Source organism: Mustelus asterias, chromosome 4 (genome assembly GCF_964213995.1).
Source record: "Mustelus asterias chromosome 4, sMusAst1.hap1.1, whole genome shotgun sequence".
NCBI classification, from domain to species: Eukaryota; Metazoa; Chordata; class Chondrichthyes; order Carcharhiniformes; family Triakidae; genus Mustelus; species Mustelus asterias.
Window position 1 is genome coordinate 87,235,073 of NC_135804.1, and position 24,788 is coordinate 87,259,860.

General features: G+C 45.2%; 1 protein-coding gene across 2 annotated transcripts in view; it reads right to left on the reverse strand.

Annotated features, from left to right (window-relative positions):
* Positions 1-24,788, reverse strand: part of kdrl (kinase insert domain receptor like) — a 509,442-nt gene that overhangs the window by 330,240 nt on the left and 154,414 nt on the right. For both annotated transcript variants that reach the window (XR_013497644.1, XM_078211338.1), the window contains exons 25-29: positions 23,605-23,704; positions 21,884-21,989; positions 16,779-16,909; positions 16,511-16,601; positions 11,515-11,615 (exon numbers count right to left, since the gene is read on the reverse strand). Coding sequence is in view for 1 of the 2 variants with exons in the window: in XM_078211338.1 (XP_078067464.1) it covers positions 11,515-11,615; positions 16,511-16,601; positions 16,779-16,909; positions 21,884-21,989; positions 23,605-23,704 (529 nt within the window). In the remaining variant the exon portion in view is untranslated. The remainder of the gene's footprint in view (positions 1-11,514; positions 11,616-16,510; positions 16,602-16,778; positions 16,910-21,883; positions 21,990-23,604; positions 23,705-24,788) is intronic.

The window sequence follows — 24,788 nt, forward strand, 5'->3', positions numbered from 1 at the left end:
GTCTGGGAAGGATAGTCCATCATTTAAATTACACTCCAACCAAAGTTTAACTGTTGATTTTGACATTTAATATTTTTAATGATATCTTTGCAGCTCATTGGGATGATTAATGCAGCCAAGTTTAACCTCCAAGATTAACCTCATGAGTACTATAATAAAATTATTGGGGAAGGTATTTCATTTACAAAGAATTTAATTAAGTAACTCTTTATTCACTGGTACCTATTTGGGGAAAATAGAAAATGAACATCAATTTTTCTGTATTGAATTAGAGATGGGTGCCAGTGATTGTATCTTTATGGATTTGTATGCAGTTTCAATTGGTTTTGAACCTGTTAGATGTGCATGAAATCAAATAAAAGACGCTGGAGAGCACAGTGATTAGCACTGCTGCCTCACAGCTCCGGGGACCCAGATTCAATTCCGGCCTTGGGTGACTGTGCAGAGTTTGCATGTTCTCCCTGTGTCTGTTTGGGTCTCCTCTGGGTGCTCCTCCCACACTCCAAAGATGTGCAGGTTAGGTAGATTGGCCATGCTAAATTGGCTCTTAAATTAGATAGATTAGCCATGGGAAAGGTGTGGCGTTACGGGGTAGGGTGGGGGAGAGGACCTGGGTAAGATACTCTGTCAGAGAGTCAGTGCAGACTCGAAGGGCCAAATGGCCTCTTCTGCACTACAGGGATTCTATGATGAAATGCCTATGCTCTTTGCTTAATAATTTTTGTGCTGCACACTATATATTAAGCATTTTATCCCATTCCATTTCTGTTCATGAAAATCAAACTTCAATGAACGACAGTGAGCTGAAAGCACAGGTTACAAAACATTACCAGTGAAAGCTCATGAATACATTCATATCACAGTTGTAACGGAACAGTGCATGTCTAATATCAGAGATGCAAAATTTCAGGAGAATGATTTTCTTGCTCATACATGAGGATGCACAGCTGAGTGAAATACTTGTGGTTTTGAAACCACAGGAGAAAAGAGGTGCCTTATCGAGTACTTGTTAGACAATCCATGATATTCCAAGACATTGCTAGCATTCTTATGAAAACAAGGCTTTGGTTTAATGGAAGAATGACAATTTTCACTTTTAAAATGGAGTTTGAGAAAACAAGGTTAGAAGATGCTGCCTTTTGATAAGATTTAATGGGCAAAAAAACATGCTTTAAGGTGAGTTACTACATTGGCCATTGACTTATGCAGTCTGAATTCAAATCTAGTTCAAAGTTGAGTGAAAGAACGAATATTTTCTCTGTCTGCTGCCTCCCACATTTATGGAATTGAGTAGTTTATATTCAATTTCTAGTGAACATGGGCCAGTGTTGAAGCTCGCATGAATATGGCAATTGGCAACTTCATTCCGATGTAATCATCAGGAAAAGGTCTGTGATGTCGAATATGATACTTTCGGGCAGAGTAGAAAGAGTTTTGCTGTGAAACTAATGGCGTTGTACCTGATCAGCTGGGGTTCTAAACTAAGTAGCTACAGGCAAACTGATCCTATTTCCAATGCCAACGATCCTCACTTTGATCAGCATTTTGTGAGATCGCAAATAAGGAGGAACTGTCACCTCTGTCGGAGAGTCATGTGATAGGTTGTTGAAATGGCAACACACTGTTTGCTGTGAATGCATCTGATGCCTATGTGAAATGTGCCACGGCAGATTCACGGGGCAGGATCTGAACCTTTCGGGCAGAATTTAATGGCCGTGGAAATGGGCCCTTCCATTGGCAGGAAAGCACCACGGCCATTTCAGGGAGATCTAAATGTCGATCAGACAGTTAACTGGGGTTAAGTGCTGCTAAAGGCAAAGATTCTACCTCAAAGAGCTGTTGGCTCATCAGAGGACCAGCAGCTCTTCAGCACCTGCAGTGGTAGCTAGAGAGGTGGTCACTGCTGGGACTGTAGGAGGCTGGGAACAACAGCATTGACGGAGGCCCCGGAAAGAGTTGAATGGGGCAAGATTGCTGTTAGGCAGGTTCGAGTGAGGTGGGGAGGAGGGAGGAGGATAGATGTGGAGGACAGGAGGGAAGGGGCCTATTTAATTGGGGCCAACTCTTGCACACAGTGCCAGATTTGGAGGGATCGCCCCCTCCTCCTCCCAGCTGTGCCTGCAGGAAATGCCACCAGTATAACTGGCAGCCTCCCCAGATGGCATCTGGCCCCCTTCTACTGGTAAAATACCAGCAACAGTGGGATAAAGCTCTTGGGTGGCCACTTAAGGGCTACTTAAAGGCCTCAATTGGCCTAGGGGTGAGAAGGCCGATCTCAATCTTCTGACCCCTGAATTAAATAGGGAAAGTCGGGAAGGTGACGGGCTCTCCACCATGTACCTTCCCACCTGCTTGTGTGGCCTCCCTGCCTCCCAAACCACTCCCCCTGGTGGTGGGGGCAGCAAAGGTCAGGGTTCATTAAATTCCACCCCCCCCCCCCCCACAGTGTGCACAGTGATGCTTAAGATTAATTAATTAACATCGTGCAACAGGATGAGGATGGATGTAACTCAATGCAGTTTTCAATCTATGAGCTACTTCATGTTGAGCAATCTGATGGTGAATTGGAAGGAGAGAATTATGTCAGGGCAGTTTTGTAGCTCAGTGGTAAGCTATAGGAAGAGGTGGTCAAGGCAGATCACCTTGCTTGCAAAAAAGTAAGTTTCATAGCATTTGGTTGAGCAGTTGAATCCTCAGTATTCTGATTTTATGAAATAATTATTCTGGATTATTCTGGAGAGATATGTTAAGAAAGATTATACACCATTAGTCACAGGAATATTTGAAAAAATACATTTAAAAAAGAAGCTCAGATTGCAAGGGAGGAATAAAAATAAAGCAAGGTGAGGTTTGATTAGCCTCACCATTGAGAAGGCTGCTAAACAATAGCAGAAAGGGCCATTAAAACCTGATGCCACTGCGCCAGGTATCACCAATTATAAACTGCAACAAATCTACAAGAAAGGTCAGAATGACTAGTTGCAAAATGCAGGCTGACTAGTCTAATAGACCATTGAACCATAGCCTCACATGTATACATAAGCATTCAAGGTGATCAGTAGTAGGCCAATCGCTGCTTTTATTGACAGCACAATCAAGTAAGGTCAGGCCAGCGAGCACCCAAGTCGAGGGCAGAGGGTTCAGGAAGCCTATCGAGGAAATTGACACTTTAATCTTGCTTGTGGGACCTGGCAGGCATTAAAAAAAAAGCTTACATTGAATATCAGCTTCTGGTCACATATTCTCTTCCCACTTTCTTCACCTGACCATAAAGGCTTCCTTGCTTAAACTGAAGGTGGGTAGCCTGGCCACCTGCTCAGAAGAGCAGGTTAAAGATGAAAGGAATCAAGTAGGATGTCTGCGGGTAAGTCACCCAGGCGGTAGGGTTAAAATTTCCTCTTTGATGTTATCAAGACAAATATGTCTCTATTTTCCTCTCTGTTATATTTTCGCTATCATCAATTCATCCTTTGCTGTGATTCTCAAATGGGACAGTCCACAGATCCCTGAAGGCAGCAGGACAGGTTAATAGGGTAGTTAAAGTTAAAGTTTATTTATTAGTCACAAGCAAGGCTTACATTAACACTGCAATAAAATTACTGTAAAAATCTCCTAGTTGCCATAGTCTGGTGCCTGTTCAGGTCAATGCACCAAACCAGCACGTCTTTCAGAATGTGGGAGGAAACCAGAGCACCCAAAGGAAGCCCATGCAGACATGGGGAGAAAGTACAAACTCACACAGACAGTGACGCAAGCTGGGAATTGAGCCCGGTTCCCTGGCGATGTGAAGCAGCAGTGCTAATCACTGTGCTATCGTGTTGCATACGGGATGCTTGCCTTTATCAGTTGTGGCATTATAAGATTATAAGAATATGGTGGCAGAGTGGTTAGCACTGTTGCCTCACAGCACCAGAGACCTAGGTTCAATTCTGGCCTCGATCACTATCTGCGTGGAGTTTGCACTTTTTCCCCATGTCTGAATGGGTTTCCTCTGGATGCTCTGGTTTCCTCCCACAGTCCAAAGGTTGATTGGCCATGCTAAATTGACCCCAGTGTCAGGGGGATTAACAGGGTAAATGTGTGGGGTTATGGAAATAGGGCCTGGGTGAGATTGCAGTTGGTACAGACATGATGGGCCGAATGGACTCCTTCTGCACTGTCGGGATTCTATGATTCTATAAAAGCAGGAAAGTTATGTTGGAGCTGTACAAAACTTTGGTTAGGCCACAGCTGAAGTATGGTGTGCAGTTCTGGTCACTGCAATATAGGAAGCGTGTGAATTCACGGGGAGGGTGCAGAGTAGATTCATCAAGATGTTTCCTGGGATGGAGCATTTGAGCTACGAAGAGAGGTGTGGTGAACCATCGTTGGTTCCCACTGGATAGTACTGAGCCAGGGTCTGGCCAGTACTACAAGGATGTACATATGTTACTGTTGGGTTGTGCTACTTGTTGCTGTTGGGGTTAGGGTGGGGTTGTTACACTTTTGTACTGTAGTGTTGTGGTACATCCCAGTCGGGCTCCGCCTCCTGGGAGAGGTATAAAAGTCCCTGCTCTGGCCGGGACCCCTTCAGTCTGGGATAGTGTATATAATTACTGGCTGCTTCATTACAGTAAATAAAAGCCTTTCATTTACCGAGCATCAGGCCTTGTGTTTGAGTAGCGCATCAATTTTATTTACTGTCGTTAAACTCTCGTCGAAGAAAAAAAAAGAGAGAGTATGGAGCAAATCCTGAAGCCGGAACACCTTACACTAGATCCACGTGCGGTGGGCGCTTCTAACACCTTCGACCACTGGCTGAAGTGTTTCGAAGACTACCTGGCAGCCTCCGCAGCGGTCACCACAGATGATGACAGACTCCGGGTCCTCCATGCGAGGGTAAGCGACACTGTCTACCTCGCGATCCGTGCGGCCACCGATTATACTAAGGCCCTCGAGCTTCTGAAGAAGCGCCATATCAAACCACCCAATGAGATACACGCTCGTTACCTCCTAGCCACTTGACGACGGCAGTCTGGCGAAACGATGGAGGAATATGTGAACGAGCTCCTACAGCTAGCAAAGCTGTGTCGGCTGAGCAGAGCATGAACGACCTCGCCCGAGATGCGTTTGTGGCGGGGGTCGGATCGTCGTACATTCGACTTAAACTGTTGGAGAAGGGTAACCTTGATCTTACCCAGGCCATCGAGCGAGCGGAGATGCTCGAGATGGCCTCCAAAAGCTTAGTATTATATTCGGAGGACCATGTGGAAACAACGTGGCAGGAGCAGTCGCCAATCCCTCCTCGTCCATCGGGTTCGAAATGCTGCGTAATGGCGTGCTCACACTCGGGCCAGACGACGGCAGCAGCCCCGGGTGGCCCGCGGTGCTATTTCTGTGGGGGAGCGAAGCATACTCGGCAACGGTGTCCCGCTAAAGCTGTGTTGTGCACTGCATGCGGTAAGAAAGGGCACTATTCGAAAGTGTGCTGATCTAAACCCAGGAACGGTAGTGCGGCCTGCGATTCTTCAGAGCTCGGGTCTTCGTCGTAGAAGTCATCGAGGGGTTCGTCCACGTGCGAGGCCAGGGCGATGCCATTACGGTCGACGGAGTCGGAGGTGTGTGACCACCAGGGGTCGCTGAGTTTGGCGCCCTCACCCACGTGCGACCCATGGGAGCAGCCATGTTGGTCGACACTGACCGCGAACGACCAGCAGGGGTCCTCCTCATCGATTTCAGCTGCCTGCAGTGGCGCTCATGAACCAACGGTGGCGTCGATCATCCTGGACCAGGCCAAGCCTCATAGACTTGACAAATCTATGATGAATATCCAGGTAAATGACCACGTGATTTATTGTCTGTTTGACAGCGGGAGCACTGAGAGCTTTATCCACCCAGACACTGTGAAGCGGTGTGGACTCCAGATTCAACCTGCCAAACAGACAATCTCTATGGCATCGAGGTCCCGGTCTGTTGCCGTGCTAGGGAGTTGCGTGGTAACTTTGAAGGTGCAAGGCACAGTTTACAAGCGTTTCAAGCTCCTTGTGTTGCCGTATCTTTGCGCGCCAATACTTCTCGGACTAAACTTCATGGTCCACTTGAGGAGTGTAATCCTACAGTACGGTGGGCCACTCCCTTTACTGGCAGTGGGAAAACAGCAGCAGCCCCCAAATTGCCCAACACGCCCCGCCTGCAGCCTCTCGACGCTGAAGATCACCACACCCTCCTTGTTCCAGAATCTTGTGCCAGGCTGCAAGCCCATCATGACTAAAAGTAGGCGTTACAGCGCTGAGGATCGGATCTTCATTAGATCTGAGGTTCAGCGGCTCCTCAAAGAAAGGATCATACAACCCAGCGCTAGTCCGTGGAGAGCGCAGGTCATGGTGGTCAAGAGTGGGAACAAACCCCGGATGGTCATTGACTACAGTCAGACCATTAACCGATATACGCAGCTGGATGCGTATCCTCTCCCGCGCATATCTGATATGGTCAATCAGATTGCGCAGTACCGGGTGTTCTCCACCATAGACCTCAAGTCTGCCTACCACCAACTCCCCATTCGCCCAGAGGACCGACAATACACGGCTTTTGAGGCGGATGGTCGCTTGTATCACTTTCTCAGGGTTCCCTTTGGTGTCACCAATGGGGTCTCGGTTTTCCAGCGTGCTATGGACCGAATGGTGGACCAGAACGGGCTGCGGGCTACCTTCCCGTACCTGGATAATGTCACCATCTGCGGCCATGACCAGCAGGACCACGACACAAATCTCCTGAACTTCCTACGCACTGCATCTTGCCTGAACTTGACCTACAACAGGGAGAAGTGTGTGTTTCGTACGCGCCGTTTAGCCATCCTAGGATACGTGGTGGAAAACGGGGTCATTGGCCCTGATCCAGACCGTATGCGCCCCCTTTCCGAACTTCCCTTGCCTGCTAGTGCAAAAGCACTGAGAAGATGCTTAGGCTTCTTCTCTTATTATGCACAGTGGGTTCCCAATTACGCGGACAAAGCCCGTCCGCTCATTAAGTCCACGACTTTTCCCCTAACGCCAGAGGCCCGATTGGCCTTCGATAAATTGAAAGCCGACATCGCGAAAGCTACGATGCACGCTGTTGACGAGTCCATCCCCTTTCAGGTGGAGAGCGATGCATCTGATTTCGCCCTGGCCGCCACACTTAACCAGGCGGGCAGGCCCGTCGCGTTTTTTTCCCGCACCCTCCAAGGCACCGAAATTCGGCATTCAGCGGTGGAAAAGGAGGCCCAGGCCATTGTGGAGGCCATCAGGCACTGGCGCCATTACTTGGCGGGAAAACGGTTCACCCTGATCACGGACCAGCGGTCCGTGGTGTTCATGTTTAACAACACGCAGAGGGGCAAGATCAAGAATGACAAGATCTTGCGGTGGAGAATTGAACTCTCCACCTATAACTACGACATCATGTACCGTCCAGGGAAACTCAATGAGCCCTCGGATGCCCTCTCGCGTGGAACATGCGCCAGTATACAGGAGGACCGTTTGCAGGCCCTCCATAATGACCTATGCCATCCTGGGGTCACTCGGCTCTACCACTTTATAAAAGCCCGCAACCTGCCTTACTCGGTGGAGGACATCAGGTCAGTACCAAGAAGCTGTCGGGTTTGCGTGGAATGCAAACCGCACTTTTACCGACCTGACCAGGCACATTTAGTCAAGGCCACTCGTCCCTTCGAGAGACTGAGTGTCGATTTTAAGGGCCCCCTTCCCTCAACAGATCAGAATGTGTACTTCCTCAATATCATTGACGAGTACTCTCGGTTCCCTTTTGTTGTTCCCTGCTCTGATACATCCGCTGCCACGGTTATCAAGGCATTCCGTGATCTCTTTACCCTGTTCGGGTACCCCGGCTACATCCATAGCGACAGGGGCTCGTCGTTCATGAGCGATGACTTGAGGCAATTCCTGCTCTCATACGGGATTGCCTCTGGTAGGACCACGAGCTACAACCCTAGGGGTAACGGACAGGTGGAACGTGAGAATGCTACAGTCTGGAAGGCTGTCTTACTGGCGTTGAAGTCAAAAGGTCTTCCAGTCTCCCGTTGGCAAGAGGTGCTCCCTGATGCGCTCCATTCTATTCGCTCCCTCCTGTGTACGGCAACCAATGCTACTCCCCACGAGAGGATGTTCTCATTCCCTCGGAAGTCTTCCTCGGGGACCTCATTACCGTCTTGGTTGACGTACTCAGGACCCGTCCTCCTGCGGCGACATGTAAGGGCCCGCAAGTCCGACCCGTTGGTTGAACAGGTCCATCTCCTCCACGCCAACCCTCAGTATGCCTATGTGGCATACCCTGACGGGCGAGAGGACACGGTCTCGATCCGAGACCTGGCGCCAGCAGGGGACGTAGCAACCCCTGTCGCTCCCATACCCCCTGTTACAAACCCTTTAACTCTTGTTTCTTCCCCGGACACGGCGGGGGCAGCATCGGGACCATTGCTTAACCCTTTTACTCCCATGTACAGCTTGCCTGAGCCCAGAAGATGGTCGCCACTGCAGGGCGTGTCAGGATCCCATGGACTACCGTCACCTCAGGGTCAACCGGCCTGTGAGTCCGTGGAAGAACAGCTGGACGCCGCCTTGGGGAGAACGCCACCGCAAGTGCCTACTCCGGTGTCACCGCCGGTATTGAGGAGGTCACAACGACGGTGCGGTCCCCCTGACCGTCTGAACTTATAGACTGCTGACACTTTATTCTGTTTTTGTACCCCGCCGGCCTTTGTTCTCAAAGGAGGGGTGAATGTGGTGAACCATCGTTGGTTCCCACTGGATAGTACTGAGCCAGGTTCTGGCCAGTACTACAAGGATGTACATATGTTACTGTTGGGTTGTGCTACTTGTTGCTGTTGGGGTTAAGGTGGGGTTGTTACACCTTTGTACTGTAGTGTTGTGGTACATCCCAGTCGGGCTCCGCCTACTGGGAGAGGTATAAAAGTCCCTGCTCGGGCCGGGACCCCTTCAGTCTGGGATAGTGTATATAATTACTGGCTGCTTCATTACAGTAAATAAAAGCCTTTCATTTACCGAGCTCCTGGCCTCGTGTTTGAATAGTGCATCAAGAGACTAGATAGGCTTGGGTTGTTTTCTTCAGAGCAGAGAAGGCTGAGGGGGGACCTGATTGAGGTGTATCGGATTATGAGGGGTATGGACAGGCTGGATAGGAAGCAACTGTGACCCTTAGTTGACGGGTTAATGATGAGGGGGTATAATTCTAAGGTGAGGGGCAGGAAGTTTAGAGGGGATTTGAGGAAAAGATTTTTGATCCCAAAGGGTGGTGACAGTCTGGAATACGCTGCCTGAGAGGGTAGTAGAGGCGGGAAACTTCACAACCTTTAAAAAGTATGTGGGTGAACTTGAAATGTCATAACATTCAAGACTACGGAAAGTGGAATTAGTGTAGCTTTAATGTAGTTTGTCATGCAGATTCGATGGGCTGAAGAGCCTCTTCTGTACTGTATAACTTCATGGTAGCTGGCCTATCTTTAGACAAATTATCTCAGCAGTTGTGTCTTCTGTTCCACCAAGTGGACCACTTCATAGCTCATCAGCTTGCAGAGAATATTCTGTGATATATCCAAATTGGTTATAATATTTATCCTGTATTACAACTCACATTTTCTTCTCTCTAGATTCACCAGACATGCAATATAGTGCCAAACCAATACCATGCCCAGTTCTTATTTCCCTCTATGGCATCTGATATCCTAAATTTTAAAATACCACTTCAGGGATAGATCACCATGGTTGTTATTCATTCCTCCATCCCACATTTTAATAATTTATCCCCATATTCAGAATTAGCTGCACAACACCGCCAACCCCCACCAACCCCCCCCCCCCCCCCCAAACTGCCCCCCAACCCCGCCACCATGGGTTTTTAGATAGGGAAGGCCGAGAGGGGGTGAAGGATGTAATTAAAGGGATGGGATTTCCTCCATGTTCCCACCCATTCCGACTGCGCAATCATTTTACGCTGGGAAGTGCAAAGCCTTAAATGTGAAGCCTGCCATTGCCCCAGTTGAAGCCCTGAAGTGGTCAATTATTGGCCACTTAAGGGCTGTGTCTTGCCCAACCTCAATTTTATGGCTGGCAGCTGCATTAAAGTTCCACAGGGGAAACACGAATATAAAGAAAAGTCAGATCTTGGGTGGGAGGTGGGGGGAGTGCACCATCAGAAGTCCCTTCTGACTTGGGCCACCCTCTCCTTCAGGCCTCACGATCTCCAGACCTCTCTGTCCACCCATGCCATGGCTTATCTCCTGAGACTTGATCGGCTCCCTCCCAAACCACACCCCCTCTTACCCCCAAAGCCTTCCCTGACCTCTCGGCCCTGGGACCCCTGGGTCTGGGGTTCCCGAGCTTCGCCTGAGGCAGCTCCATGCAGTTCTTCTTCTGGCCACTGCAGCGCTGTTGCTGCCGGGATGGGATAGCTGCCGGGCCAATCAGATTGTTTGGCAGCTCTCTCAGGCAAGACATCCTCCCACGTGACTCGTGTCGATCGCCTCAGGGGGTCGGAGAGGAATTTCCCAGATTTTTTTTTTCCCCATATTGGCCCTGGGGTTTTTCACTCTGGGTTTTCGCCTCTCCCTGGAGATCACATGGTCTGGAATGGGGGGGTGGGGGTGAGTTAATAGGTTGTAATGAATAAAGCATCGTAGCTGTGAGGGACAGCTCGGTGGATAGGATATTGGTATGTAGATAGGCTGGAAAATTGGGCGGGGATCCTGGATTCAGGATTCAATCCTGGACCGGGGAGCGGCGCGGGCTTGGAGGGCCGAAGGGCCTGTTCCTGTGCTGTATTGTTCTTTGTTCTTTGTTCTTTGAGGGGCAGAAGTCCCGCTTAATGTCAATCAACCCTCATTGGAGCAAATGTTTGCAGAAATCTGTAGGGCTGGGTTGAACTCCCACTAAAAATTCAGATCTTGCCATAGCATTTTACATCAACATTGACCTCAAACAAGAACAAAAGCTAATTTTGTGCATTCATTGATGCACAAGGTCTTCCTAGAGCCAGAACGGGAAAACTTTGGGATACAAAACAATGAGGTAATTTAGAAATCAGCAATTTGTTCTAGTCTCTGGACAGGTGATAGCTACAACCAGTCAATAACTTTGATGCAATTATTCTGTTCTGGGAGAATGGTACCATCAGGCATGTTTACAATGGACTTTCCTTTGTATTGTTTGGCACTTTGTTAATCAGAGACGGGGTGAGGGGGAAGGTTTAGGAGGAAACTAAAAATAATTTAGAGTTGAATTATTTTCAGTGTGTAAATATGCAATCTAACAGTAAATTAGAAAACAATATTAAATTTGATTTAGAGAGCTTGGAACCTATTTAAATATAACTTTATCTTGGGGTGATGGGAAGATCAAATTCTTAAACTTCCCAACATAACACACTTTTCCAAACCAACAACCTCGGTTACTGATGTGTCAAATGTCTTGAAGAATCATGAAAATTCTTTGCAAGTAATTTTAAAGGAGTGGGTGTACTCACGCTAGCGTAATGATTCCAAAAGGGCGGGACCTGCTTTCTCGATGCTTCAGAGACTTCAGTTCATCAGAGGCAAGCACCATTCCACTGTCAGTTTCACCTTCCTGTGGACCAGATCACATCTAATCAGTGATGTACTTGGGCACCAAGTTGTGCAGTGAGATGCTAACCTTTCATGGGCTTTGCTCTATTCCTCCATTTATTTTACTGAAACTTAAACTACAGCGAAATATTTTATTTGAACTAGAGTCGTAGAGGATTACAGCATGGAAACAGGCCCTTCGGCCCAAATTGTCCATGTCACACATTCTATATAAGTAACACTGAAGTAAAAAGCTTGCCGATTTCTTGCAGTAATATTTTGCAGCCAATTAAGTGACAAACTAAAAAAAGAGCATGAAAACAAGCAAACACGTTATAACTGAGCCAATAGACTTCCTGATTCTCTAAGAAAACCTTTGATTCAGGATGAGAGAAAATAGTGCACTCTCATCATCTTGCTATTTAATTTAAACTGGTTAATAAGATATTCAAGAGAGGAATTTTATTCAAAGATGTTTAAAATATAACATTATTACCAGTCATTTCCAGGTCCGAAGGGTTGTGGAATATTCCTATCAATGGTAAGCCATGCACTAACTCAAGAATCTGCGCAGTGTGGACTGAATGTTAAGCTTGGTTATTCTTAAAATTAAACCATCGTGTGTTATTGCCACTGTTGACAGCTGCTGAGTGAGTAACTTAGGCCAAGATTCTACAAGGGTTGCGAGGTGGCGGTGGGGAGTGGCGGGGCGGAGTGGGGTGGTATGAAGTGGGCTGATAGGCCCATCATCTTCCTGTGGAGTTGGGATACCGGTTTCAGAGGTATGGAAGCCATGATTGTGGGCAATTAATTGCCGGAACGACAAAACATTGAGTCATGTCATTTAGGGCAGGTGAAGGGGGACTTACCTCTGACTTTTCAGCTGGTGAACAGGGCCACTGCCTCCGTGTAAAATCCTGGTCCCAAACTCTGCACTGAGACAGTGCCATGACCTGATTTTCATGAACCCACTGAGGTTCACACAAAGTCTCCAGCGGGCCCAATATGGACTGACACCATACTGTATACAAGAAAAAGTGACTGAAGCACTCATACAGGAGAGGTCTCCAGTTGAGCGCCACGGTGGCACAGTGTTTAGCACTGCTGCTTCACAGTGTCAGAAACCAGGTTCTCCTCGTGTCTGCATAGGTTTCCTCCCTGTCCAAAGATGTGCAAGTTAGGTGGATTGACTGTGCTAAATTGCCCTAGTGTTCCAAAATGCATAGGTTAGGAGGATTAGCCATGATACTTGTGTGGGATTACAGGGATAAGGTGGAGGAAGAGGGCATGGGTAAGATACTCTGTCAGAGAGTCAGTGCAGACTCGATAGGCTGAATGGCCTAATTCTGCACTGTAGGGATTCTAAGAACAGCACCAGTGCCCTAACACACCATATATGAACCAGTTGTGCTAGCATTAGCAAATGCATGCTACTGGCTTGTCTGAGTCACTGTAGAGATTATTTCAAAGAATATTTCCTAATATTTACCTTCTATTGGTGAAGGTGGAGAGAATTCCACTTACATTACTTATATCAGATTAGTTTTCACCTTTGCACTGATACTATCACATATAAACTGTAAAATGTCAGATTAAACTTCAGCCTTTCGCTGGTACTATAACTTATTTGTTATTCATCTTGGCTTAGGTCCTGCCCTTTCACTGACACTATGACAGCGTTTGCTTTGTAATGTATTGTGTGGGTGGTTTTCCATGGAATTATGTTTTCGAGTTCTACTGTTACATTACCTAGGAGACCTTGGCAATAGGTAAACAAAATACTGTCAGAGGAATGGTGACATCTACTCTTAAATTTAATTTGGTACCACCCAACTGAAGCAGGAGTTTTTCTTTTCTTAAAATATATTTTCACCTGTTAACCTTTAACAGGAAGGACAGATAATACCACTCTGCATCTTGATGTCCATTACTTGCACAATGTGGGAGTTAGTTGACTAAAAATGTAATTTATGTCTACTGTCCAATTAGTGCAGTCAACTAAGCTAGACTGAATATTAGGCAGATCTGTACACAAAGAATCCAGAGTGCGCCCAGGTTAGCCACCTGGATGTGTTAAAAAGCTTCAATTCTGAAATCAAGTGAAGCAGATTTAATACAAGTCGTCCACACTGGCATTGCATCGAACAGGATGCCAGATAGCTCATTGTCTGCTTCTCCTGTCTGCTTGTGTGTCTCCTGGTGGCACTGGACAAGATCAAGGACTTAAGGCATTGTTAGAAAATTCTGGACCGACTGACTACCTGTGGCACAGCGGTTCACTAATGTTGTCCAGTGGTATCTATAATTTCCCATTTGCAACATACATTGACAGAAGAGCCAGCAACAAGAAGTGAAGGATTTTTCTCTAGCACTCCCGGCATGGCGCAATCAGTTACATCTTGCATTGAAAATAGGTTTGCCAACTACGATTAAGTTTATCCCTGGAGCTTTCAACACATGAGTTAGCCCTATGTTCAGTCATTAGTTGGCCTTCACATCCATCCTTATGATGCACTGCCTTCCTATGCCAATTGGAAAGCAAAAAAGACTTATTACCCAATTGGATTATGCTTGGCTGTTAGCCTAACAGCCTCTTTTTCCTCCCATTTTTATATCTGGTAAAGGGAAATAGTCAAAGGAAATTGGAACAAAATTCTTTTCTAATGCCCCTATGATTTTTCTCCAGGATTGCATACAGCAGTGTCCTGGAGATTGTGGACAGTGTCCTAGACAGTGTCCTAGGACCTGGGTTCAATTCTGGCCTCAGATCACTGTGTGGAATTTGCACGTTCTCTTCGTGTCTGCCTGGGTTTCCTCCGGATATTTTGGTTTCCTCCCACAGTCCAAAGATGTACAGGTTAGGTTGATTGGCCATGCTAACTTGATCCTGGTATCAGGGGGATTAGCAGGGTAAATATGTGGGTTACAGGAATAGGGCTTGGGTGGGAGTGTGGTCGGTGCAGACTCGATGGGCCGAATGGCCTCCTTCTGCACTGTAGGGATTCTATGATTAGTTTTGAATTCCTGGAGACTCCAGACCAATCCTGAAGGGTTACAATCTGAAAGCAAGTTTACTGTCAAATCCTTTACTAGGTTTCAGCTGTCATTTCTAAAAATAGATACTGCTATTTTACTTGTGGGAATGTAAAAATAAAAAGCATGTTTGTTTGGTTATCCTTGGTATTCATTTGTACTTTTATTTGAGAGGAGCTTTAGATAGTCTGTGAACCATTGGTTCACCTTGGACAGCAGTCTGAGTCTGTTGTCAAAACAACCCACAAGGCAACAATGAGAGCAACTTTCATTTAGTCTGACCTCTACTGACTTTTTTTCCAACCACAGGAATGCATATTGGAATGTCTTAATTAACATTGGTCGAGTTATGTTACTCCAATGACTCCTCCCAGATGAGGAACAGACAAATTGCTTCAAGTTTTCATTAATATTAGGGTGCCAAGTTATTTTCATTATAATCCTTCTTGAAAAAACTTTTTTCATAACTTTATATTGACTTCCATATTAATCCAGTTGTGCATTTTTCCGAAACAACATTTACAGTAGGACGAAAAAGCACACATATTACTTTCAAACAAGAACAGAAAATGCTGGAAAATCTCAGCCGGTCTGACAGCATCTGTGGGGAGCGAATGTCTAAAATTGCACTGCTAATTATTGGGGTTGCTAACTTGTTATCTTTAATGGATTTAATTAACAGCAACATCAAACCAATGGGCAAAGTAATTTCATATGAATACATTGAACATATATACTCTAATATTGCGGTTTGATTTCTGGGATAGTTAGTCTACTAATAATATACTGGTTAGTGTATTGTTTCACATGCTCCACAAAACAGGATGTGGCTCGTGGAGTGTGGGGAGGATTCTACACTTCCATGTGTGACATCTTACAAAGTTGGTGTTTTTGTGCAGAAGCGGTGGTGTAAACCATTTCCAATTCTATTTGGATTGGCACGGTGGCACAGTGGTCAGCACTGCTGCCTCACAGAGCCAGGGACCCAGGTTTGATTCCCAGCTTGGGTTACTGTCTGTGCACAGTCTGCACGTTCACCCCATGTCTGTGTGGGTTTCCTCTGGATGTTCCGGTTTCCTCTCACAGTTCGAAAGATGTGCTGTTAGGTGCATTGGCCATGCTAAATTCTCCCTCAGTGTACCCGAACAGGCACCGGAGTGCGGCGACTAGGAGATTTTCACAGTAACTTCATTGCAGTGTTAATGTAAGCCTACTTGTGACACTAGTAAATAAACTAAAAGAAACACAGATACCTTTAAAAAAGGAACTGGATCAATTCCTGTCAAGAATAGAGTTTGCGGGTTATGGCAAAATAGGTCTGTTTACTTTAAACAGAGTTTAAAGAGAAAGTGTAGGAATCTTGGGTGAAGTGAATGGGAATTGGATAGTCTATGATTGAGGTCCCACGTGGACGGCATGTTTAGGGCGGCACGGTAGCACAGTGGTTAGCACTGCTGCTTCACAGCTCCAGGATCCCGGGTTCAATTCCCGGCTCGGGTCACTGTCTGTGTGGAGTTTGCACATTCTCCTCGTGTCTGCGTGGGCTTCCTCCGGGTGCTCCGGTTTCTTCCCACAGTCCAAAGATGTGCGGGTTAGGTTGATTGACCAGGTTAAAAATTGCCCCTGAGATGCGTAGGTTAGCGGGATTAGCGGGTAAATATGTGGCGGTAGGGCCTGGGTGGGATTGTGGTCGGTGCAGACTCGATGGGCCGAATGGCCTCCTTCTGCACTGTAGGGTTTCTATGATGATTCTATGACTGTGACAGCAATGTCCTTGATCGGCCAAATGACCATTTCTCATTTCAAACTTCACGTTCTTAAATTAAGTGTCTGATTTTACTCATCATTCAATTCTAGATTGACAGGTCTATATTAAAAGGTTACCTCATGTATCACGGTGGTCTTATTTTCTACAGGAACCTCGTCAAATGTTTTTACACTCAGTGGCCTCTTCTTTGCGTTATTGCAGTTGAGTCTATCAACAAAAAGGGGCAAAGGCTTAGTGCAAGCAGGTTGGTAATGGGAAACAGGACATGACACAATAATACAAATATCAGGATGATTTTCCAGAAACTTCTACACAGGAAAAGAGCTTTGTTTTCTTTTGTACCATTTAATGAGAACTTCTTGATTAGTCTAATAACTAACTAACCCAATGACTCCTGTGCAACTGTAATTAACTTTTGGATTTGTTATGTCTTCTGTGAGGCCGGGGTCCGCAGAGAGGTTTGAATCACCATCTGTTGGCAACATAGTATTCAAAGGAATATAATCCTTTCCATCCTATTAAAGAAAAGAAAGCAAATCAGAGAATGAAAGAATGTGCTCAGAATTCAACACTGGAGACTGAGCTACTCAACCTCCTTCCTCTCAGCATCGTTGATTTATTTAAGTTGAATTTTTGAACATTTACATACAGCTACATATTATTTAACCCATTTTCCATTTTGATTACCACATGTTTTCATGGCACATTGACATTTTTTTTATGCCAAAGCAGCGCTGGAAGACATATATTCTGCAGCGTCGCAAAGTGAGCTTTTGCAGCAGAGGTGTATTCAACCTCATCAACAATAATTTATGAAGAAATAAAAGTTTAACAGAAAGCTCATATCTTATCATACCCAACCAGCTCCCAAAAGTAGACCATTTTATAACCAAACTATCAATAACCAAACTATCAGTTGGTAAGGGGATCAAAGGTTATGGGGAAAAGGTGGGAGAATGGGGTTGTGAAACTTATCAGCAATGATAAAATGGTGGAGCAGACTCGATGGGCCAAATGGCCTAATTCTGCTCCGATATCTTTTGGTCTTATCAGAAACTTTCTTAGATTCCTTTCCTCTGAGAACAATGAGGATGCCAGTAAACTGTTAAAATTTGTCATTTTAATTGAAGTCTTAGTCATTGTATATAAATGTAGAGGTTCCTCGTTTCCATTTGTTAATTACTCAGGGTATCACATTTCAAGTCAAGAGCTTACCATATGGGGAGCTATGGTCATGGGCCTGCATCTCAGTACTCCGTGGATGGGGAATGCAGGAAACAAGTGCCAGGCAATAAGAGAGAATCAAGGCCTTAACATTCAATGCCATTGCTTAATTTTTCACCATCAACATCCTGGAGGTTATCATTGACCAGAAAATTAACCAGCTACAGGAGCAGATTAGAGGTTTGATGTCTGCAGCACAGAACTCACCTCCTAACTTTATAAAAATCTATTCACCATCTTCAAGACACAAATCAGAAGTGTAAATGAGTATTCCCCATTTTCCTGGATGAGTGCAGTTCCAACAACATTCAAGAAGCTTAACACTATCAGGACAAAGGAATCCATTTGATTGGCACCCTATCCACCACCATAAAAATTCACTCCCTCCACCACTGATACACAGTGGTAGCGGTGTGTACCATTTAAAAGATGCACTGCAAAAATTCATTAATTATCATTTGACAATACTTTCTAAACCCATGACATCTACCAGTGCAACAGGAGCATGGGAACACAACCACCTACAAGTTCCCCACCAAGCCACATACCATCCTGAGTTGGAACTAAATCGCTGTTCCCTCACTGTCACTAGATAAAACTTGGAACTCTCTCCCCAACAATATTTTGAGTTCACCCGATGGACCAGCAGTTCATGAAGGCACCTTAACATCACCTTCTCAAGGGCAATTAGAGATGGGCAACAAGTGCTGGTTTGGCTAAGTGCGCTCACGTCCCATGCATAAATTAAAAAAAATTCCTGAGAGTATGTGAGTGTGAGTTCCTGTCAAAAAGCTAGCGATATTGTCCTAGCTGATGCCAATACAGGTAAGATGATGATCTTATGTTGCCAGCTGCTCTTATTTAGGATTGTTTATCAGAAAGTGAGCTTCTACATTTACATATTTCTGTTGAGAAAGGAGATTTCAGTCTGGTATCGGGGATGTCTGCTGCAACATCAAAGCACTTGGTTTGAAAGATATTGAAAGGGGTTGAATGCCATTGTGTGATCTTCGTAACAAAAGTTCTAATGTATAAGTATGAAATTTGACCTATTATTTTAATGAAGGCACAAAACCAAAGAAAACAAATTGAATAATGCTCCTTTGAAATTAGCAGAGAAAGTAATTTGATATAAATACCTTTAATATCATAAATATAGTTTGAATTTGTGAGGGAAAGCTTGATGTTTATTTGTGATCAGTTTTACTTGAATCGTAATATTTAGAATACAACTGTATCTCTCTCTCAACCCCTTTAGATGTCAGCCCAAGCTAATTCAAACAGAATTTAATACAATCCACTCTCACCTTCCTCAGAGGAAAGGAGTCCAAGAAAGTTTCTGGAATTGGGTAGTCTGGTTATAAAATGATCTATTTCTGGGAGCTGGCTGGGTGTAATAAAGTACGAGCAATCTGTTAAACTCCTATTTCTTCACACAAATTATTGTTGATGAGATTGAAAACATGTGGGATGCATCTCTGCTCACGAAGCAGCAGGGAATTTCAAACACAGTTTAAACATTGCTGTGCGGGGCCATGTCCTCACAATATGCAGTCATAAATGGAGAATCTTGTAAACAATGTGCACAGCAGCAGGTTTGTCTTAAAGTTAACTGACTGTATAACATACAATTTCGCAAACGAGCAACACGCCTTTTGAGGCAGGCCGAATATCAAATTTCATATTAGTGGTTTGCGTGGGTTGTAATGTGTGTGGCAAAGGTAACTACACATCTTAGAAGCTGAATACAAATATTTTTGGAAGGCCAACCTTTGTGAAATTCCTTTCCTGCACAGATAAAACATTTACAAAATTGTATTACATTCGGAAATAGTCACAATAGCATAATCTGTGGGAAATAAAATAGTTTTTACTTCTAAAATTTCCCATTCTACCTGGAAATACAGATCACTTGTTTTTAAAGTCTACTTACTTTCGGAATTCATTTTTCCAGGGATTAATCATGTTAACTTGGTTTAGATTTCTATTGAAATTCCGACCACGTGCAGAGCCTGCTGCATCAATCAGTTTCTCCAGAATTATTTTTCCTGCAGAGGGTTGAACACTGCCCATCTGAATTACTGAATGTTTCATCAATTAGGCCGGTTACATGCTTATGTAATTAAGAGGAAAGCACTACAGATCCATATTAATCCATTAATTTTTGGTTGTCCTTATAAACGCACCTGCCATGAAACTTGCAGGCCAGAGAAACATGACAAGGACAACTTTCTAACTAAAGAATATGCTTGGAGATTCACAATACATTTTAATCCTTCTTGATGTGGTCTTGAACTGGGTGATTTATCTTTGGCAAAGACACACTGACTTAACACGGTGGCACAGTGGTTAGCGCTGCTGCCTCACAGCGCCAGGGACCTGGGTTTGATTCCCGGTTTGGGTCACTGTCTGTGTGGAGTCTACACGTTCACTCTGTGTCCGCGTGGATTTTCTGGCATCTGTGAAGTTTGCACATTCTCCAGTGTCTGCATCCTCCTGGTGCTCCGGTTTCCTCCCACAGTCCGAAAGTTGTGCCGGTTAGATGCATTGGCCATGCTAAATTCTCCCTCAGTGTACCCAAACAGGTGCCAGAGTGTGGCGACTAGGGGATTTTCACAGTAACTTCATTGCAGTATTAATGTAAGCCTACTTGTGAGTAATAAATAAACTTTAACTGAAGATAGTCATGATAAAAGAACAAACCTAAATAATAATAGAGGATGGGTTTACTACCATATGCACCAGTTTGCAGCAAATGGTGCCAATGGCGATACCAGAATCATGTGGGAGCTGGACTTCAAATCGACCCAGAGCAAATATTCAAGTACCTTAACTGGAGATGGTGAGAATTTATTTTTAAAATAAGTATGAAGATACTACCATTAAAAAGTAACCTCTGAAGGAAGCACTCTTACTGGAATTTTGGCTTTCTTTATTACTGACTTCCTTATTCAGGGTTCTATGAAATAGGGTGACTGAAGGCTCGAATGGAGCACTGATGCTCTCTTAGACTACTGGACCAAATGTTCTGTTTTTATATTGTTTCAGGGATCTGCAAAACATCTTTATCTCCATTCTGCCCTTCCAGATTTTGCTGGTGGGCTTGAAAGTGGGCAGGACCTAAAGTCCAGTGGTAGCCATGCACCCCTGCCCCCCCTGTACTTTTACCAGTGTGGAGGAGGTGTTAGATCACCAATTCTGGACCATAAGTGGGCAATTAGTGCCAGCACCCTGGGATTTAGCTGGTGGCGGAAGAAGTTCCTGCCAAGTGCCTAGTCTGGCAGATTTCCCTGCACAAGTGGGTGATCCTACATTAACATCCCGCTGGGACCATCCAAAGATTTCTCAAGGTGTTAGCACCTTCCCCCACAGGAGTCCCTCCCACCATGGCCTCTCAAAGCCATTCATTGATCTGTTCATTGATTGATTGATTGATTCTTGCAGCTTTTCTTTTCCTATTATCTTCCAGGTCTTCCAAATTTTCCTCAGATCACCTCTACATTCAGTGCTCTCCTGGAGGCCTGAGCTCACTCCTAGGCCTCATCCAAGTTCCAAACTCTACATTTGGCCATTCTCAGACCCTGAGCTGTCCCCCCTTCTCCAGGTGCTAACCTGGTTTCCCTTCTCCAGACTTCTTCCAAACTATTCCTCTGGCCCTGAAGTGATAAGCATGTTCTTTGTAAATGGGTGTATTATTTCATTGCAGTTGGCAGCCACTGGAAATCCTTCTCCATTACTAGCCATGGTTAACATGAGTCTGAACTGGGGCCTTGTTTTGCATGGTTAGCACTGCTGCCTCACAGCACCAGGGACCTGGATTTGATTCCGGCCTCGGGTGACTGTGTGGAATTTGCACGTTCTCCTAGTATTTGCGAGGGTTTCCTCCCAGTCCAATGATGTGCAGGTTAGGTGCATTGGCCATGCTAAATTGCCTCTTAGTGTCTCAAGATGTGTAGGTTAGGAGGATTAGTGGGGAAAATACATGTGGTTATGGGTATAGGGCCTGGTTGAGATGCTCTGTTGGAGAGTTGGTGCAGACCTGATGGGCTGAGTGGCTTCCTTCTACACTCTAAGGATTCTATGTGTGTCTATGATTCTGTGATGCCACTTCAGTTACATTAAACAAAGTAAACAACCCTCATTGGTGAAGTGTTTTAAAAAAGGTGCGCAACTTCTTTCGGCATTTCCGCTTTTAGGGACTTTTGACTTGTTCACCCCCTTGCCCGAACTCCTCTGATAACATTCACTTGTTTAGATTCTCCTACCTGCTGAACATTAGCCTGCAATAGGTCTCCCAGCTGCTCCACCAACTCACTGAAGTTAGGCCTTTCTCCTGGCTCCCCATGCCAGCAGTTTAACATTGTCTGATAGCTGAAACAGAAACATAGCAAGAGTATTAGATAACTTAGTTAGTGACATGTTAAACTGTTTAAATTAATACACGCTCCGAGAGAGATCTGAATTGTTGCAGAAATTTGTGTTCAGGCAGGATCAAGTGAGTTTAGCCCTAAACTTGTGTCAACACCAATCCAGTACAAGCCAATCCTTTGTATACAGTTTGATGTGCAGCTACAGATGCGAACTGGTTTGTTTATTAGTTCCCTCTGTGGTAAAATGGTACAGTTATACTGCTTTAAAAGTATCTGTGAATTCAGATTATGCTGTAGCTGGTAAAGACAGATGCAATAATGGTACATACACTGCGTCACACAGAATGAAAACTTGGGACAAAAATTAACTTGAACTTCTGGCTTTTACTTTGAATGTCCAAGCAACAGAATTTACTTGAAGATACAGCCTGTGATCTGCTTGGTCATAAAACCCTTCCAAAGAACAGTTGGTGTATCAGGGGGTCGAAATCCTACTGAGCCATTGGAACTGGTAGAAGTTTGAGGGTGTAAATCTTCCATCCCCAACGCACAACCAGGTGCTGATTGTTGCTGTAGTGGTATGAGAGAGAAAGGTTGGATCTGGGAGTGGCACTCTGGTCTTCTTCGAGGTACAGAAGAGACAGGTTGAAAGATGAACACATACCTATGCCAGGTGGTATAGGATCCCTACAGTGCAGTAGGAGGCCGAATGGCCCATCAATTCTGCAGCGACTCTCCGACAGAGCATCCTACCCAGGACCTATCCCTGTAACCCCATGTATTAACCCCGCTAATCCCCCTAACCTACACATCTTTAGACCTAAGGGGCAATTTAGCATGGCCAATCCATCTAACCTGCACATCTTTGGAGTGTGGGAGGAAACCAAAGCACCTGGAGAAAAACCATGCAGACACGGGGAGAACTTGTAAACACAGACAGTGACTCGAGGCCAGAATTGAACCCGGGTCCCTGGCGCTGTGAGGCAGCAGTGCTAACCACTCTGCCGTCCTAAAATGAAGTGACCAAACCAACAAAAAAGAACTTGCAGGAAAGTCTACAGCTCCTTCAGCAATGCAATCAGTACTTCTATGGTTGACTGACATTTACCATTCAGCTTCAGGCCCCAATTCAGTCTCATGCTGGCTACCTAGGCCACCTCTCAGCAGATATTGGTCTCACTGAGAGGATTCCTGGGGGTGTTGGGATGCGGGTGAAGGCCTAAGACGTATCCTCAAACTGTTAGGTCAGGGCTGAGTAGATGAATAACTCACCCTATCACCCCAAAGTCCAACTTTATTTTTGAATCAATGAGGCACAAACTGGATGGATTTGGGCTCTGCCACAGATTGTTCCACCCCATTGCAATCAGATTTTATTTAAATGTCGGCTCTTTTACCGGCACGCCCAGAGGCCTGCAGGACGACATTTTCCATTGGCCTCGGGCGCGATTTTATGAGCCTTGGGCGGCCATGCTGGTTAAATTCCGACCATTATCTCTGGTTTTGCCACATCATTGGCTCATCAAAAGCTCACCTAGATGATTTCAATATTTACAACAGTAATTGGAACAGTTCTGCTTCAAACAAAACCCAAGAGATCAACAGCTAAATCTTACACTTCTGGTGAGGAATATTCCGGAGGCTTCATCCTTGTTCCTTCTTTTAACCTGTGGCAGAATCCTTCATCTATTTGAACTCCTGGATATGGCGAGGCACCTAGAACAGAGCATTGGAAGAGGCAATATTTACTTATTTTACCAGCAATTTTCTCCAAAAGTACACATGTATTGGCTGCCCTCTGACACCTTGTCCAAATGGCCATTGGTAACATGTGTGCCTTGACAGTGGCCATCAGCAGACCACTTGTGCATGGCAGACAATTCAATCAAGTTCAATCCTGTCCTCAACCAACCTTTTGTCCTTAGGAGGCAAGATTTGGTAGATTGTCAGAGGCTTTTTCCCAGGGGTGGAAGGGTTGACTACAAGAGGGCACAGGTTTAAGTGAGAGGGGGTAAGTTTAGGGGGCAAGTGCGGGGAAACGTTTTCACACATTGGGTGGTGGGTGCCTGGAGCGCATTGCCAGTGGAGGTGGTGGAAGCAGGCACATTAGCAATGTTCAAGGTGTACCTTGATGGACGCATGAGCGGGAGGTGAAGAGCGGGATAGAAACCGCATATCGGCGCAGGCTTCGTGAGCCGAAAAGCTTGTTCCTGTGCTGTTTTGTTCTTTGTTCTATTACTATTTCTATGGAAATCAGCTTATATACTACAGATAGGGGATTGAATGTGGACCATCCTGATCTGTTAGGCAAAGCTACTAATACTCTAACTAGCTGAACCATTAGGAGGAACTAACAACTCCTGTTATCTCGCTCCACGACTATTTTCAGAGTCACTAAAACAATCTGCAAAAACAGGAACCACGGGGAAAATTTCAATGGAAGTCATGTGGAAATGAAAGCGGAGCTGCAAGAGTGTCGTTCTCATCATTCTAATCCCACCAGGGAAACTGCCGGGAAGTCGGTATTGCCTGTCAAAATCATTAAAGACAGAAATTTTTATTTCTAAAATTGACATGTGGCCAAGTGCCGATTACTTATAGGAAGAAAGAAGGAGATGGGGTGATAATATTCTCTATAATCTTCTGTGAAATAACTAAAAATATTTCAAAGCATTTTAAAAGGCGTGCAGGAAACTGCCCAAGGTAAACTGTCGCCAACTCTACACAGCTTTCTATAAATGTAGCCAATTAATATTCAATATAACTTACTTGTGGAAGAATAAAAAGCTCATGTGGCATC